Source organism: Diabrotica virgifera, chromosome 3, assembly GCF_917563875.1.
Source record: "Diabrotica virgifera virgifera chromosome 3, PGI_DIABVI_V3a".
NCBI classification, from domain to species: Eukaryota; Metazoa; Arthropoda; class Insecta; order Coleoptera; family Chrysomelidae; genus Diabrotica; species Diabrotica virgifera.
Window position 1 is genome coordinate 41,051,010 of NC_065445.1, and position 16,359 is coordinate 41,067,368.

General features: G+C 32.3%; 1 protein-coding gene and 1 long non-coding RNA gene across 2 annotated transcripts; one reads left to right on the plus strand and one right to left on the minus strand.

The window, feature by feature from the left end:
* Positions 1-770: 770 nt before the first annotated feature.
* On the minus strand, positions 771-3,164 carry LOC126882808 (uncharacterized). The gene is made up of 3 exons (XR_007697402.1): positions 3,108-3,164; positions 1,240-2,912; positions 771-1,167 (listed from the first exon to the last, which is right to left on the minus strand). It is a non-coding gene; the product is annotated as an uncharacterized LOC126882808 (long non-coding RNA).
* An 8,392-nt stretch (positions 3,165-11,556) lies between these two features.
* Positions 11,557-15,959, plus strand: LOC126882473 (uncharacterized protein K02A2.6-like). Its single transcript, XM_050647438.1, has 3 exons — positions 11,557-12,024; positions 12,075-12,247; positions 12,579-15,959. Exons 1-3 carry the CDS (start codon positions 11,557-11,559, stop codon positions 15,658-15,660), a joined length of 3,723 nt encoding a protein of 1,240 aa, XP_050503395.1. The 3' UTR covers positions 15,661-15,959.
* The last annotated feature ends 400 nt before the right edge of the window (positions 15,960-16,359 follow it).

Sequence of the window (16,359 nt, forward strand, 5' to 3'; positions counted from 1 at the left end):
TGCAGTATCAAGTGGTTACATAATTATTCAGAATATTAATAAAATTACTAGTAATTTGAATTAGTTTTAATATGCATTATAATAGTATTAATTCTCATCATGTATCTGGCTAAATAGCTAAGCGCTAAAGCCACAAAATAAAAAAATTGAAAAAAACATTCTTAGTGGCCTAGCACCTTCACTTTGCCTGGGGGCGAGGCGAGTTAATAAATTCTATTTTCTTATTGCAGTCATTTTGTGACGGCTTAAGAAGTTACATAAATGATGTCTTTAGGCTGTGAAATTTTAACCGTAGAAAGACATCTTTATGACTTGTATTTACATGATATAGGGCTTTTCACTTAGTCATTTATTTCGAGCTTCTGTCATGTGTCGTCTAATATTAATATATCTATGTCATATGTTATTGACATTGCCAATGATACAAACCAAAGACGTATGACGTAGATATATTAATATTATGTGACACTTGAACGAAGCTCGAAACAAATGACAATCGATGAAAAGCCCTATTCAATAGGGCATTTCATTCACAGTCATTTGTTTCGAGCTTCTGTCATGTGTCTCATAATATTAATATATTTACGTCATACGTTATTGGTATATGCTATATACCAATGATACAAACCAAAGACGTATGACGTAGATACATTAATATTATGTGACTCATGACAGAAGCTCGAAACAAATGACAATCGATGAAAAGCCCTATTGGCGTCTGCATATATCAGGATCCGGTAATACTATATTATTTATCTATGATCAGGATATTGCTGGGTGTACACAAGTAAACAACACTTTTTTGATTAAAAGGTTTATTTCATTAAATCAAAACTTACATGGATACAATTTAAATAAGATATTTTTTCTATTTAAGGCAATATAATATAAGATATATATTTTAGTATAACTCTCCTACATTAACAAGCTTTAACACATTCAGTGGCCATGACGTATGGGTAGCATCACGAAGGTTTTACGGAAGGTACTGACGACACATAAGTTATGTGAGTAGTACTGTGTAACTAAATAAATGATTTAAGTATGTGGTACCAGCCAAGTGGAGCTTGTTCGAGATGGGCACCAAACATGTTAATCTGGTCATGCACAGAGACTTATACTATAATATGTTATATCTCATATTGCTCACTATTGTAATGAGTGAGCCTGCATACACGAACTATAATATATTATTATGTTTCTGTGTATGCAGGCTCACTCATTACTACTGTAGTGAACAATATGAGATGTAATATTATGAGATATATATATTATATATTATGGTATAGCTCTCCATAAGTGCGAAGTTTCAAACTTAACTGATAACAACTAATGGATACCCTTTTATCCAAAATTTTATGAAAATTTTGAATGGTCATATTGGTATTAATTCCACAACCCCTTCCTATAACAATAGGCCCATTGTTGGATGTTATTGCACTAGTTCTACTGGAAATACTTACTAAAATTGTATGTATCTGCATCACTTAGAAGTCTACCCAAAAAGCTATTAATACTCTCTAAACCATCATTAATACATCTTGTATACATAATAGGATTTTTTTCAGAATCAGATATTTTATTAAGATTTACTTACCATGCCCTATCTATGTGCCAGGCACTTAACAGTCTATTAGGAGCAATACCCATTACATTTGACGAGGCATTGTAAAAGGTGTCGCTTATGCCTGATATGAAAACATTTGACTATACATATAATACCAACACAGACATGTATTTAAAAAATCGGTAAATTAAAGTAAGTATTTTTTCTATTTGAAAATAAGAAAGCAGTACAAAATCCATTCCCAAATTCATCTTTTACTAATACTGTCATAAGTTCAAAGTCATAGGAATTGAGCCTATGAGTTCCATCGATTGCGATAAAGGATTTACCACACTTAATTAACATTTCCTTTTGGCACAGTATTAAGGAAAATAAGACAAAAATCATAAATGTTAAATTCAGAATGAATATCCATTAGTATGCCCTGTTGTTTGTAAAATAATATTGGACATGAGTCTGTAAGCATTCAACCCAAAAATAAACACTGGTTGCATCATCATTGTACATATACCCATCTTTCAAATCAATGCCATAAGATAGTTTAATGTTTGTGATATCTTTACTTGTAAGTAAATTAATTCTTTTTAATTCGCCTCCTATGCTATTATGCTATCCTGAACAGTCTGAAGTTTACTAAAAAAGTAAAATATAGGTATAGGAGAATCAAACACACTAGTTTGAAATTGTAAAATGTAGTAAATATTCATGAGTAATATTTAAAAAAGTGGTTTAGTGGTAACATTCTTGTTTTAAATTATATTGTGTATATCGACGGCGGAAAGGCAGGACCTCATAACTGAAAAATTTGTATAAAATGAGTTACTTCGGTTTTCGATTTATAATAAGTGCATCAGCACCTATTAAACAGCTTTTAGAGCTGGGAAAGCCTTCTAGAAGCCTTCCGGAAACTTTCCCAGCTGTAATCGCTGTTTAATAGCTGCCGATACACTTATTCTAAAGCGAAAACTGAATTAACTCATGTTATAAAATTTTTTCAGTTACGAAGTCCTACCTTTCCGCCGTCGATATGCAAATATTTTACTTACATTTTTGAAGAAAGTCTCAAAATAAACTTTGAAGAGATATTTACCTGATTTTGGTATTTATGTAAGTGCTCTATATCATCCTCGTGTCCGTAATATGTTTTAAAATAGTTTCAATATTTTTAGATACTATTATTCGACTAGTACACCAAATAAACATTTTGCAGGATCCTTGGGATTTTAAAGCTCTTTCTCTATCTTGTTTTGTAAAATAATTTTTTGAGGATCACTTACATATACATTCATAATAAGATGTTTCATGTTCTTGTACTGTTCTCTTTCTGTGCCAATCTAGTGCAAATCTAAAAACATAACAGGTGATTACATGGGCAGTTATACTACTTACAGCTTACTTTGTATCTAATCTATTATCTAGTATTATTCTATTAGTATCTACCTACATAAAACTATCTTTGAAATCTAAATTTTTGATATCAACATCAACCTTAATACTTAAAAAATAAATAATATGTAATGTGGAAGTTACACCTACCTACCTAAAAGTTTTTGAATTGCAATTTTATCAACTGGAAAAGACTGCAACATAATGAGTTTGAAATTATGACACAGCACAATATTTGGGCCTTGTTATGCAAAAAGCAACCAACCCACATTTTTGAGGAAAACAAGATAATGTCACATATCGATTTAAAAATGTGTCTTCTACATTGTGTAAAGAGCAACCAAGCCATTCTAAATATTAAACCATGAAAAATACTACTCCAAATTATTTCTGTTTAATAATAGTTCCCTTAAGATTTCGCATAAGACAACCAACCCACTTGGATTGTTTGTGTGTATCACTGGACTGAACATATTATTACATTGCACTGTCGAAAAGTACCAGCCAAGTGGGTTGATATTGTTATGCCGATTACGGTTCCTGGAATGTTGCATCTTTTTGTTTTTACGTGTAGGTACTGACCAATATTAGTTCGTGCTTAAATATTAAAATATTTGTTGTGTTATATCTATTATATTATGAAGAAATCTTTGAATCTTTAATGCGAAAAATATGTTTAAATCAAGAACTGCTAAAATAATTAAAGCGGCTCGCGAAATTGCAGAAAATGGTAAGTTTTAGGATTAAGGCTATGTTTATCTTACTTTTTAAATATTATGGTTTGTTGTTTTGACTGATTATCGCATATTTTTTATTTGTATTGATATTATGTTTAATAGTAGAAATTCCACTGTATGGTATTACTGAGTTGACTGAAATTATTCGGTTTTATTCATGGATTATGTGGGTTGGTTGGATTTTGCAAATTGCATTTTATTAGATATATTTCCAACAGCAAAAAGAAACCAACCCTCAATATGGCTATTTTTTTTGTAAAAATTCATTAGGATAATTTTGATACTACTATGATAAAATTGCTCTAAAATTAAACTATTGATTAGTGAAGTTATCGTTTAAAAAAATACGACGGAAAATTAAATATTTAGAAAAACATAAAAAGTTAATTTTCTCTTAATTTACAAATTGAGGGTTGGTTGCTTTTTGTTTAACATGGCCCATTTATTGTTTCAATTTATATGTAAATAAAATAATAATCCTAATCACTTGTAAAAGTAAGGTTAAGATTTTTGACTTGACAAAACAGAACTGTCAAATTTAAAACCAAACTGCTATAAAATTTTAAAATTCCCGCTAAAAGGAATCTGGCAACATTGCCGTCGTTTGCTGGACATTTAATCTCTCCCAAAGTAAAGTAAAGGTGGCTATGGTGTAAGCCAAAATCAAAATATTGTAATGTGTATAATTGGTTGTACAAAACTGGCGTCGTCATTTATCAATCGGTATGTGACAATTGCACGAACCACAGAATAAATAAATATGTGGTTATATATTCTGTGCACGAACTACATCATTATTATGTAATATTATAAGCAAAAGTTAGACTTTAGACCCGTGTTGAGCTGCCCCCCCCCCACTTACAAAAATCAAAAAACAAATAGCTCTGATTTATGAGCTATTTATGAGCTCTCATATTCCGCAAACTAAAAATTTTGAGTTCGTTCCACTGACCAGGAATTTGATACTTTAGTGGGGGAGGGGATGAGTCAGCCCCCCCACTACTTAAAAATAGTAATATTGAATCGGTTTTTGCGGCAAAATTATGAGCTATTTATAAGCTCTTGAAATTATATAGTTACGATTTTTGAGCTCATCCCCTTTACCCCCAAACAACCCTTTAATTGATTTAACTTAAGAAAAAATGCTGAGAAAACTTAAAATATATCGTATTGCGGATATAATTCCTATAGCTTATATACTCTAAGAATAAACTATTAAATCACGTGCATTTCGATTATTGAGCTACAACCCCTTCGCAAGAAAACCACCCTATCTTCCCGGCTTAAGAGAAAGTTGTACTTAAAATGCATTAAACTAATTATTTGGCGACTATATATCATTGAATAATTTATAAGCTTCCAAATTACGCACATTTAAATCAGTAAATTGCAATTTATTTTGTACAGTGCAGTCACTGAAAGTAAAAATCAACGATTACCTTCAATTTCGGTGAACCTTCATCGATTTTCACGAAAATTGGTCAGTGGTTAGAGGATACCTCAAGAAACAAAGGTGACATGGTACCACTTTGCACCTTTACCCTGAGGGTGGATACCGCCCCTTCTCCGGGGTGAAAATTATTTTATAAGAAATAACTGCACAAATCTATAAAAGAACAAATTATAAGCAAAATTTATTATATAAAGTTATTAAAATAAGTCAATACTTTTTAAGTTATTAAAGATAAAAATTTTAATTATTCGTGAAAAAAATGCATGTTTTGAAGCGGTTTTTCGTAAATCACTGAAAAACTTTAAGTTTTTACAAAAAAGTTAATAGTAGCTTAATTCGTATAGCCTATATTCTAAGAATATACTCTTAAATCACGCGCCTTTCGATTATAGAGCTACAACCCCTTCGCGAGAAAACCATCCCATCTCGAAAGCAAACTACAATAAGGCGTTGGATGCCTCGATTTGGCCAAACAAAGCCTGTATACGAAATTTTTTTCAATTGAGGAAAAAGAAAGAGCAAATCGAGTAGAAGTATCTATCGACAATGAAACAAAACATACGGCAATTTTTAAAATTATACAGTTAAATACAGCGTCTATTAGAAACAAACTTGAGAGGTTGGAAATTCTGCTTGACCAAGAAAATCCCATTGTCGTCAGTATTGCGGAGCACTGGTGTAAGCAAGATGAAATATCTCTAATGGTAACTCCGGGTTACGATCTTGTAACCAGTTATTGTCGACCTATCCATGAGCATGGCGGATCAGTTCTGTATGTGAAATGTGGGTATGAATATCGGATCATCAATGTGTACCAGTTTGCTGTGGAGATGCATTATGAGTGCAGTGCGGTAAAAATAATGTTTTGTGAAAGAAAAGTTGCAGTCATCAGTATCTACAGGCCTCCCAGTGGAGACTTTTATTTGTTTTTGAAGCAGTTTTCCTATACGATTGAACTCTGTAATAGTTATGTTGACGATATTTTTATTTGTGGTGACTTAAACATTGATTATTTAGAAAATAGTTTATTTAAAATTCTTTTTAACGATGTTCTAATGAGCTACAATCTTAGCATAACCTCTATGGTTCCCACAAGGGTAGCGACAAATTGTTTGAACCAAACTTCTATCAGTAAGATTGACTATATTATAACCAATACAGCTAACATACTTCAATGCAATTCTAATGTTTTTGAAGCGCATTTAAGTGACCATAGAGCAATCAGTTTGGAATTTGTAGTAGACATTAATAGTAGCTGTACTAAATCCAATGACCAGCCTAATTATAAATATTTTAGAGACTTGTCTGACAACAACCTTAAACAAATTTCTTCTGTGCTATCTGTAACTGACTTTGACGATATTTATTTAACCGATAATGTTGATAAATCCTTTGAAAATTTTATAAGTAGTTTAATATATGTATTAGATTATTGCTGTTCAGTAAAACGGTATAATATCAGTAAGCAGACTTGCAATAAAAAATGGATTACTCCGGAAGTTAAACAGTCTAGTGTTCATTTAAAAAATGCTTACTGGCTTAATAGAGAACTAAAAGATGCCAATTCTCTTGCAAATTATAACAAAATTAAGAAAGACCACGCGGAACTATTACAAAAATCTAAATTAAAATTCCATGATCAATTGATAAATAATTCAAGTAATAAAAATAAAACTGTATGGAATCTTGTTAACAAGGAAACTGGCAGGAAATCTATTCAAAAAAACATAGCATTAAATATAGATGGTGAAAGTTGTACTGATTCTAAGCAGTTGTCTGAAGTTTTTTGTGATTATTTTGCTACAGTAACCGAAGAGAAACTGTCAAATCATTTTGGGAATTCTCGATCTAATAGTTGCACATCTTCTACTATTCTTAAAAACAGTTTCTTCTTTAGACCTGTTGTTGGTAACGAGGTAATGAATGTGATCAATAATTTAAAAAATAAAAAAAGCACTGGACTTGATTCTATCTCGATACGAGTATTAAAGGCTATGTCATCTGATATAATAAACCACATTGCATATTTGATAAATTTATCAATAGGTAAAGCAGTCTTTCCAAGTATTCTAAAAATAGCAATCGTTATTCCTATTTACAAAAAAGACGATCCGGAAGACATTTCAAATTATAGACCTATTTCCTTATTGTGTGTACTTTCCAAAGTATTTGAGAGAATTGTGTATAACCGTATGTCTGAGTTTTTGGGTAGATTTAAAATTGTAAGTGATTGTCAACATGGCTTCCGTACCGGTAGATCTACTCAGTCTGCTGCCTGCAGATTTTGTGAAAGGGTCTACAGATCTTTGGATGCAGGTGAATATGTGGCAGGTCTCTTTTTTGATCTAACCCGTGCCTTTGATTGTCTTGATAGTCGTTTTGTTAGCAATAAACTGTATAATATTGGTTTTAGAGGCATATTTTTAGATTGGCTAATCAATTATCTATCAGATAGGATAATTTCTGTTAAAATCAATGAAGCTATTTCGGAGGAACGTTTTATTAATCTGGGGGTTCCACAGGGCTCTGTATTAGGACCCCTGATTTTTTTGTTGTTTATTAACGATGCATCTAACCAGTTTGATATTTTGGACCTGACGTTATTTGCAGATGATACTTCTAGTGTGGTCTCAGCACAGACCTATGAGAAATTGGCATCTACTTGCAATAGTTTTTTAGCTCGGTTTAATGACTGGTGTCGATCTAATAACCTAATTTTAAATGTAGACAAAACAAAAGTAATATATTTTAATAACTTAAATTCTGTAAATCCTGTACTACATCTAAGTTTTAACAATGTACTACTGGATTCCTCAAATCATACAAAAATTTTAGGTATCCATCTCGACTCAAAATTAAAATGGTCAGTTCACATAGACATGCTCAGTAAGTCCCTTAATAAGTCGTACTATGCATTATCCCGTATTAAAAATATTATGCCCATCTCTGCGCTGTTAAATGTATACTATAGCCTTGTTTATAGTAGACTTTGTTACAACATAGTTTTATGGGGAATGCAGTCAACAGTGACAGAATATTTATAACACAAAAACGTATAATACGAAAAATGTTTGGAATTAGACCTCTTGAGAGCTGTAAGCCCATATTTATTAAGAATAATATTTTAAGTTTTCCATGTATTTATATCTTCAGAATGTTACTATATGCTGTTGATAATATTCATATGTATGACAGAAATTCTAGTTTCCACAATTATTCGACACGAGGTGGCGACTTGCTGAGGGTACCTGGTCATAGATCGAGTAAATTTGAAATGTCAGTAAAGTATATGAGCATTAGATTGTTTAACGTTTTACCAAAAAAATATAGAACAATGAATAAATATTTATTTAAGAAATCCATTAAAAGCTTCCCTAACAACACACAACATTCCAGGAATGTACTACCAAAGTTCTATCAATATTTGAATGTCCTGGACATTTAGGGAACATTCGGTGAACATCTGTTTAAATTATTCCTGGAATGTTACCATAAGACATTCTGTGAACATACTACCAATGTTCCTATATTTTAAGTTGCGAAATAATACATACGTGTAAGAGATACAACATTACTTATAACATACCAGACAAACTAAGTGACATTTTAGGCCTACAGTGCAATAATATGTCAAATTTAAAGAGTTTCCCAAGATTATAAACATACAAATGTAATAAAAATTATTGTTCGCGAATATTCAATTTGGAATGCGATTTTGTTAATAAAAAAAATACTTATAACTTATGCAAAACCCAAGAGAGGCATTTATATTTATTTCTTTTGCGTTCATTTTCAAATTCGCCGTGCATATATTTTTGTGCATGGCGCTTGAGAGGGCATCACGTGACTAAAAACGACCAACCAACGACCTCGCTTCGGCCATCTTGGCATCTTCATCTTGGCGACCTTGCCTTGCCGTGGATTGTTTTTAGTTGTTTGTATTATTTGTGCTTTTTAAGAATATTTTTTTAATTCGGATACTTTTATAATAGCTTTAATAGTATTATTAACATAGTGCATAAAATGGTGTCCTGTTTTTAACGCAGTTGGAGTAGCAGAAACAAATGTAGATAAAAAAATCTGCAGGAATAACGTTTCAATTATGACAGAAGCTCAAAACAAATGACTGTGAATGAAAAGCCCTATTAAAAGGTTAGTATGCAAATATGTAAACGAAAGCATGCCCTGTATTTCAGAAAATAAATTAATACTATTAATACCCTAATAATACTATTCATAAAAAATCTTTTAAGTAACGTAGATATAACAAAGTGAATAAAAGGCATAAATCAGAAGAATTATTATTTTATTTTATAAGTTAATAATTGGTCATATCCATTTATTATTTTAATAATAATTGTGAATAAGCCACAAACTTCGCTTATTCCTAACTAAAATAGTAAATAGAGATAGGTAATAACAAAAGGATTTGTAAAACTAAAATAATTCTTTTTGCGTTTTTGCTAGTGTATGCGTTTATAAATAGGATGGTAGACCACACACTATAATATGCAGTATTACCAACTAATGAATACACAGAATATTAGTCGATTTGCTAAACTCAGTCTCAGTACTAATTACTGTAATTTTGGCAAAATTGGCCAAAAACAAAAAAAATTACCTACTAAAATCACTAGCCAGTTGTGTCTGAGTTTGGGGAACCGACTATACTAATAAACAATTTCTAAGCTGTTTTATAATAATTTTGTGAGTTCATTAATCATATTTTTTATTTAAAACTAAAATTTGTTAATAATGCTTAGTAATGCATATATTTTGTATTTTTAGCTTTCCAGAAGATCCTGCGAAGAAGACATGAAGTATAGATCAGATTTGTTAATAGAGGAGTATGTTCAAAACACTTTTTAGAAAAAGATATTGAGAGAACTTCACTTTCATCTGTTCGTTTGAGAGACTGTGCTGTTCCAATAGCTTATGTCACACAGGTATATGCATAACCTAATTAATAATACAGTCCGTACAATATAGATACTGTTGTAATTCATTATCTACATCGGAGATCTAAGTTGACATTGTTGCCCAACTATAAAAAATTTTTGAATTCATTTTAAGTCAAATATATCACATAATTATTGCGAAGTAGATTATACAACAAAACAGATTAATATTCAATGTAAATAAATAAAAACATCAGAAATCGAAAACAAGAATTAAGGTATAATCTTATGTTACAGTTATTAAGGTACCAAGGGTATTATAGGGATATACGTTGACCGAAAGCGTTATTATTATAATACCTGTGGTGCCTTCAACGTTTAATGCCCGACTAAATTATTCTTTATATGCGAAAAATTTGAATGAATTTTGAATTGATTAGTTTTTAAATAAGTACATTTACCAGTAACAGTAGTAACGTAATTGTGGTAACCATAGTTTTACTTAGGTTGATATTTGTCAACTTGACAGTATCTAAGTCGTTATTTAAATTTAATGCCCAAGGGCGTTATATCGTACTTAACAGACTTCGAAATGTCATTATTTGTCAAATAATATACCAGTAGGACATTAAAGTAAATAATAAAAACAATAAATATAATGAATACTAAATACTTATTTGTTTGTGAAAAATCTATTTCTTTGTGGCTTTTTTGTAATTAATTATTCTAATGGGGAAATAAGCCACAATTTACTTGAAAAAATAATTTTATTAAGTTCTACTTCCACATCGGATGTCGTTGTCAAAATACAAAATGTTCATTATTATTATTTTATTTATTAAATATTATTTAAATATCATTTAATATTTATTTTTTTATTATTATTATTTATGCATATTATTACCTGTAAATAATATTTCTTCTGATTGTTAATTGTAAAGGATAGAAAAATTACCTTTTATTTTATTTTCTTTTAGAATCAGCTGAGAGAAGTGGTCTACAAAAAACCAGAAAGGAAACGGAATATGTGGCTACGAAAAGCAAAAGAAAGGTTTACAAAGCAAATGTGACACATTTTTTTATAATATTTAGGAATGTCAGCAAATTACATTAAAAAATGTATGTAAAGATTTTTTGCAATAAAAATGTTTATATTTATCAAGGATGATAAGTTGGGATGTTTTAAGTGTAAACACAGCTTAAAGTGAGTTGGTAGCTCTGAGAGAGATGGCCATCTGGCACTTACTGTTCTGCGGTGATGTTCCATGCGGACTGACAGGTAGGGCAGAGAACAACGGGGCAAAGACAGTAGTTATAGAAAAACTGAATGTAAAATGTATTGAATAACATATTAGTAATAAATATGAATTATTCCATCGACAGTGGTCTTATTAATTTAACAATGGTTAAGGTACTTAAGTACATATCAATGGCGACGAGGATAAAAGTGGTAACGAAGTAAATACTAATTGTTTTATGTAAACCGATGTCCGGTACCTTTGTTAGTGAATCAAGATGGCGAACAAAAAGTTCGAAGAATTTATTCCAGATTTACAACCGTGGAATATTTACGAAGAAAGATTGGAACAACATTTTGTGGCAAATGGGGTTGAAGAGGAAGCTATTAAAGTGGCGATCCTAATCAGTTCGGTAAGTGCACCCACATACACCTTGTTGAGAGATCTATGTTTTCCAGAAGCTCCCAAAACCAAAACATTTGCAGAATTATCACAGTTATTAGCTACCCATTACGGAGGTCAAGTGAGTACATGGAGAGAGAGATGTACATTTTTTGACCTGCGGCAAGAAACTGAGGAAAAAATAGCGGACTGGTATGCTAGGATAAGAAGTGCTGCAGTTACTTGCAAGTTTGGGGCAGATCTAACCAAAGTGCTGCTAAATAAGTTCGTGAGTGGTATGTGTCCTAGTAAAATTCTCGACAGATTATGCGAAGAGGATGAAAAGGCGACGATGGAGCAGATGGTGAGTTTGGCAATGAAGACAGAAAATGCTATTATGGCTTCAAAAACAAGCTCGAGGTCAACTGTAAATGTTCACGTGATAGATCATCAGCAAGCTTCGTCATCGTCGAGTTCTCGAGTTCGTCGGCAGGGACAGGATGGAGGTTGGCAACATGGGACAAGGGGGACAATGCATGGCAGCTCAAACGTCAATGTAAATTCAAGTGTCAATCAGATGTCAAAATGTAAGATATGTGGAAATAAACACAAAAATAGTTGTAAATATAAAGATTACATTTGTAATATATGTAAAAAAATTGGGCACTTGGCTAGGGTCTGTTTGGCACATAAAAATAGTGTTAATTTTATAGATAGTGAGGCGGAAGAGGACATTTATACATTAGACAGCATAGAATCAAGAATTGTTGATCTGTGCCATGTACAAGGCAAGGTAGACAATCCCTTTAAAATCCAGGTAAAGATTGAAGGGAAAATATATGAGATGATCATTGATAGTGGCGCTGGTATAAGTGCAATCACAAAAGAAACATATATAAATAATTTTTCTCATTTTAGGCTAACCAGTGATGATCTGTTGCTAAAAAGTTATGAAGGTAGTGTCTTTTCACCAGAGGGATATTTTATAATAGATATGGGCTATAAAAGCAAGAAAATACCAGTAAAGCTATACGTTGTTCAAAAAGGTTCTGCAAATATTCTAGGGAGAGACTGGATAAAGGCCTTCAATATTAGGCTTGAAATGATGAATCAAATTGTAAGTAATAGTAAAATTCTAGATCTAATAAACAGTTTTTCAAACGTATTTACTAGTAAGTTAGGAAACTTTAATCATAAGGAAATTTCAATTAAAGTTGTGGAAAATGCTAAACCAGTTTTTTGCAAGCACAGAGCTGTTCCTTTAGCCTATGCGAAAGAGGTAGAGTTAGAGTTAGATAGGTTAGAGAAAGAGGGAGTAATAGAATTAATAGACAATTCAGATTGGGGAACACCTTTAGTCTTTGTTCAAAAATCAAATGGGAAAATACGAATATGTGGGGATTACAAAACAACAATAAATAAACATTTAGAAGATGTGAAATATCCACTTCCAAAAATTGATGAATTATGGAATAAACTAAAAAAAGGTCAACGTTTTTCAAAAATTGATTTACAACTAGCTTATATGCAGTTCTCCTTAAATATTGAATCAAGTAAGTTGTTAGCGTGGAACACTCACAGGGGTTTGTACGCAGTTAAAAGATTACCATTCGGAATAAAATCAGCAAGTAGTATATTTCAACGAGAAATTGAAAATCTCTTTAAGGGCATGAAAAATGTAACAAACTTTTTAGATGATATAATAGTAACGGGGGAAACAGCAGAAGAACATATGACTAACTTGAGGGAAGTTCTTAGCAAACTTGAAAAGGCTGGGCTGACAGTTTGTAAAGAAAAATGTGTATTTTTTAAAGAGGAAGTTGAATACTTGGGGTACAAAATATCAAAAGAAGGCCTTAAGAAAACAGATAGTAAAATTGCTGCAATAATAAATGCACCTAAACCAGAAAATATAACAGAAGTTAGAGCTTTTACAGGGCTAGTAAATTATTACCATAAATTTATACCTCGGGCTGCCCAGATCTTAGAACCAATATACAAGCTTTTAAAAGGTAATGTAAAGTTTTTCTGGTCAAAAGAATGTGAAAGGGCATTCAATATTATAAAAGATATAATAGCATCAGATAATTGTTTAGTTTATTTTGACCCTGACCTTCCAATAATAGTAACAACAGATGCAAGTGACAAGGGTATTTCAGGCATGTTAAGCCAAGTTAAAGAGGGAGAGGAGAGAACAGTAGCATGTGTGTCAAGAACTCTCATGCCAGCAGAAAAAAAATATTCTACAGTTGAAAAAGAGGCTTTAGCAGTTCATTTTACCATAAATAAATTTTACCAGTACCTCTGCTGTAATAAGTTTAAATTAAGGACAGATCAAAAAGCGCTAGTTGCATTATTTGGAGAACACAGGAGCATCCCTAAAATGTCCGCAAACAGGATACAAAGGTGGGCTTTATTTTTGTCATCGTTTGACTACAGTATTGAACATATCAAGGGAATAAACAATCCTGTAGCTGATTATTTATCAAGGTCACCAGTGCAGGTTACGGGAACAGTAGAGGAACCAGCGGAAGGAATGACATATATTCATTTCACGGAGTCTATAGAATACTGGCCAATTAACAACAAAGTACTTAGAGAAGAAACAGACAAAGATGGCATTTTAAGGGCAATAAAGATGTATATTAAAACGGAAAGATGGCCCAAACATTTAAGTGATGAAATAATGCCATTTTACCATAAACGACAAGAGTTGTATTTAGATGAGCACATAATAATGTGGGGACATCGTATTGTGGTACCATCAAGTCTAAGACCACAAATCCTCGATGAGCTCCATGCAGGACATTTTGGAATAGTCAGGTGCAAGTCATTAGCGAGATCATATGTTTACTGGCCTAAAATAGATTCCGACATAGAGCATAGGGTAAAAAGTTGTGGTCCATGTTTAAAGAATAGAGACAACCCTCCATCAGAGTTTTCACCGTGGCCTGAAGTGGACAAAGTATTTGACAGAGTGCATATAGATTTTTTGCAATTAAAAAGCAAGTTGTGCTTAATATTGGTGGATGCTTACAGCAAATGGGTAGAGGTATTTCCTATGAGTAGGGCGACAGCAGCAGAAACGCAAGAAAAACTAAGGGAAGTTTTTGCCAGAATGGGACTACCAAGGTTATGTGTGAGTGACAATGGACCTCAACTAGTTGACAAAACCATGGAAATATTCTTTAAGAAAAATGGGATTAAGCATTTAACAGGGGCACCTTACCATCCATCCAGCAACGGAGCTGCAGAACGGTATGTCAGGACATTTAAAATGAAGCTGAAAACAGCCCTAGATGATCCAAGAAACTCTGGTATTCCACTGTCTACATTAATATCAAGATATTTACTAACATATCGCAACACAAAACACCCAGTAACAGAAAAGTCACCAGCTGAACTTGTATATAATAGATCATTGCGAACAAGAATATCAATGATGGCCGAAAAGCCCAGTAAAGAACAGCAAAATATTTCTATAAAGGAGAAAAGATGTTTTGAAATAGGAGAAAGGGTTATGGTAAGAGACTATAGGGAAACAAACCGAAAGTTGTGGGTGGCAGCTAAAATAATAAATAAAGTAGGTAAGAAAACTTATTATTGCAGATTAGATAGTGGTCAGGTATGGAAGCGTCATACGAATCAGGTAGGCAGGTGTAGCACTGAGTTTGCAAACAACAGGGAAAATGAACTTGACAGTAACAATGACTTTCAATATATAAAACTACCAAACGTAGTACATCCGGTAGGTGAGAGTATAACACAATCTGAATCAAATTTGGAGAAGTTAACGATGGAAACCCAAGGTGAGCCAGTTTTGCTGGACATGGCTACTTCTTCAGACACTGGCAACAGATCATCAACTGATACAGTTTACAGGTCAGATAATGAACAAAACATTATTGTTAATTATCCATCTGATAATATGTCTCAAACAGGTAGAAGCAGACGCGTTACAAATATGCCAAAGAAATACAATGATTTCATTCTAGAGTAAGTCAAAAAAAAAAAAAAAAATTGTTCAGTTAGGTTTTACATAATCATATTAATCATATTTAGGTAGATATAAATTAAGGGTGAGGGTGATAAGTTGGGATGTTTTAAGTGTAAACACAGCTTAAAGTGAGTTGGTAGCTCTGAGAGAGATGGCCATCTGGCACTTACTGTTCTGCGGTGATGTTCCATGCGGACTGACAGGTAGGGCAGAGAACAACGGGGCAAAGACAGTAGTTATAGAAAAACTGAATGTAAAATGTATTGAATAACATATTAGTAATAAATATGAATTATTCCATCGACAGTGGTCTTATTAATTAAACAATGGTTAAGGTACTTAAGTACATATCAAAGGATGTATTATTTGGTATGGCCATATATCGTCAGTGATGTGACAGTACCTCCTATCTGTTTTTTTCAAGAGATTTGTAAGATAGACTAAAAACTTGTTTCGGCCACCTCCTGTTTTCATATATTTTTTGACTTGTTTTGCAGTAAATTCAACTATCTATTTACTACAAAAAAAGTCAGAATACGTACGAAACCAGAAAGTGACCTTAAAAAATGTTTTTCGTCTCCTGCAAACCTCATGAAAAAACATATAGGAGGTATTGTCACATTACTGACGATATATTTCAGTGAATGTCTAAAAAATATACTGTGAATGTTCAAAGAACGTTCGTAGACATTCATGGAATGT

Bases quoted from the DNA above. Each gene is read 5' to 3' on its own strand.
- LOC126882473 (XM_050647438.1), top strand. From the start codon at position 11,557: ATGGCGAACAAAAAGTTCGAAGAATTTATTCCAGATTTACAACCGTGG. The intron at 12,025-12,074 runs GTGAGTTTGGCA...TTCAAAAACAAG, and splicing joins AGGCGACGATGGAGCAGATG to CTCGAGGTCAACTGTAAATG. The intron at 12,248-12,578 runs GTAAGATATGTG...TTCTCATTTTAG, and splicing joins TGTCAATCAGATGTCAAAAT to GCTAACCAGTGATGATCTGT.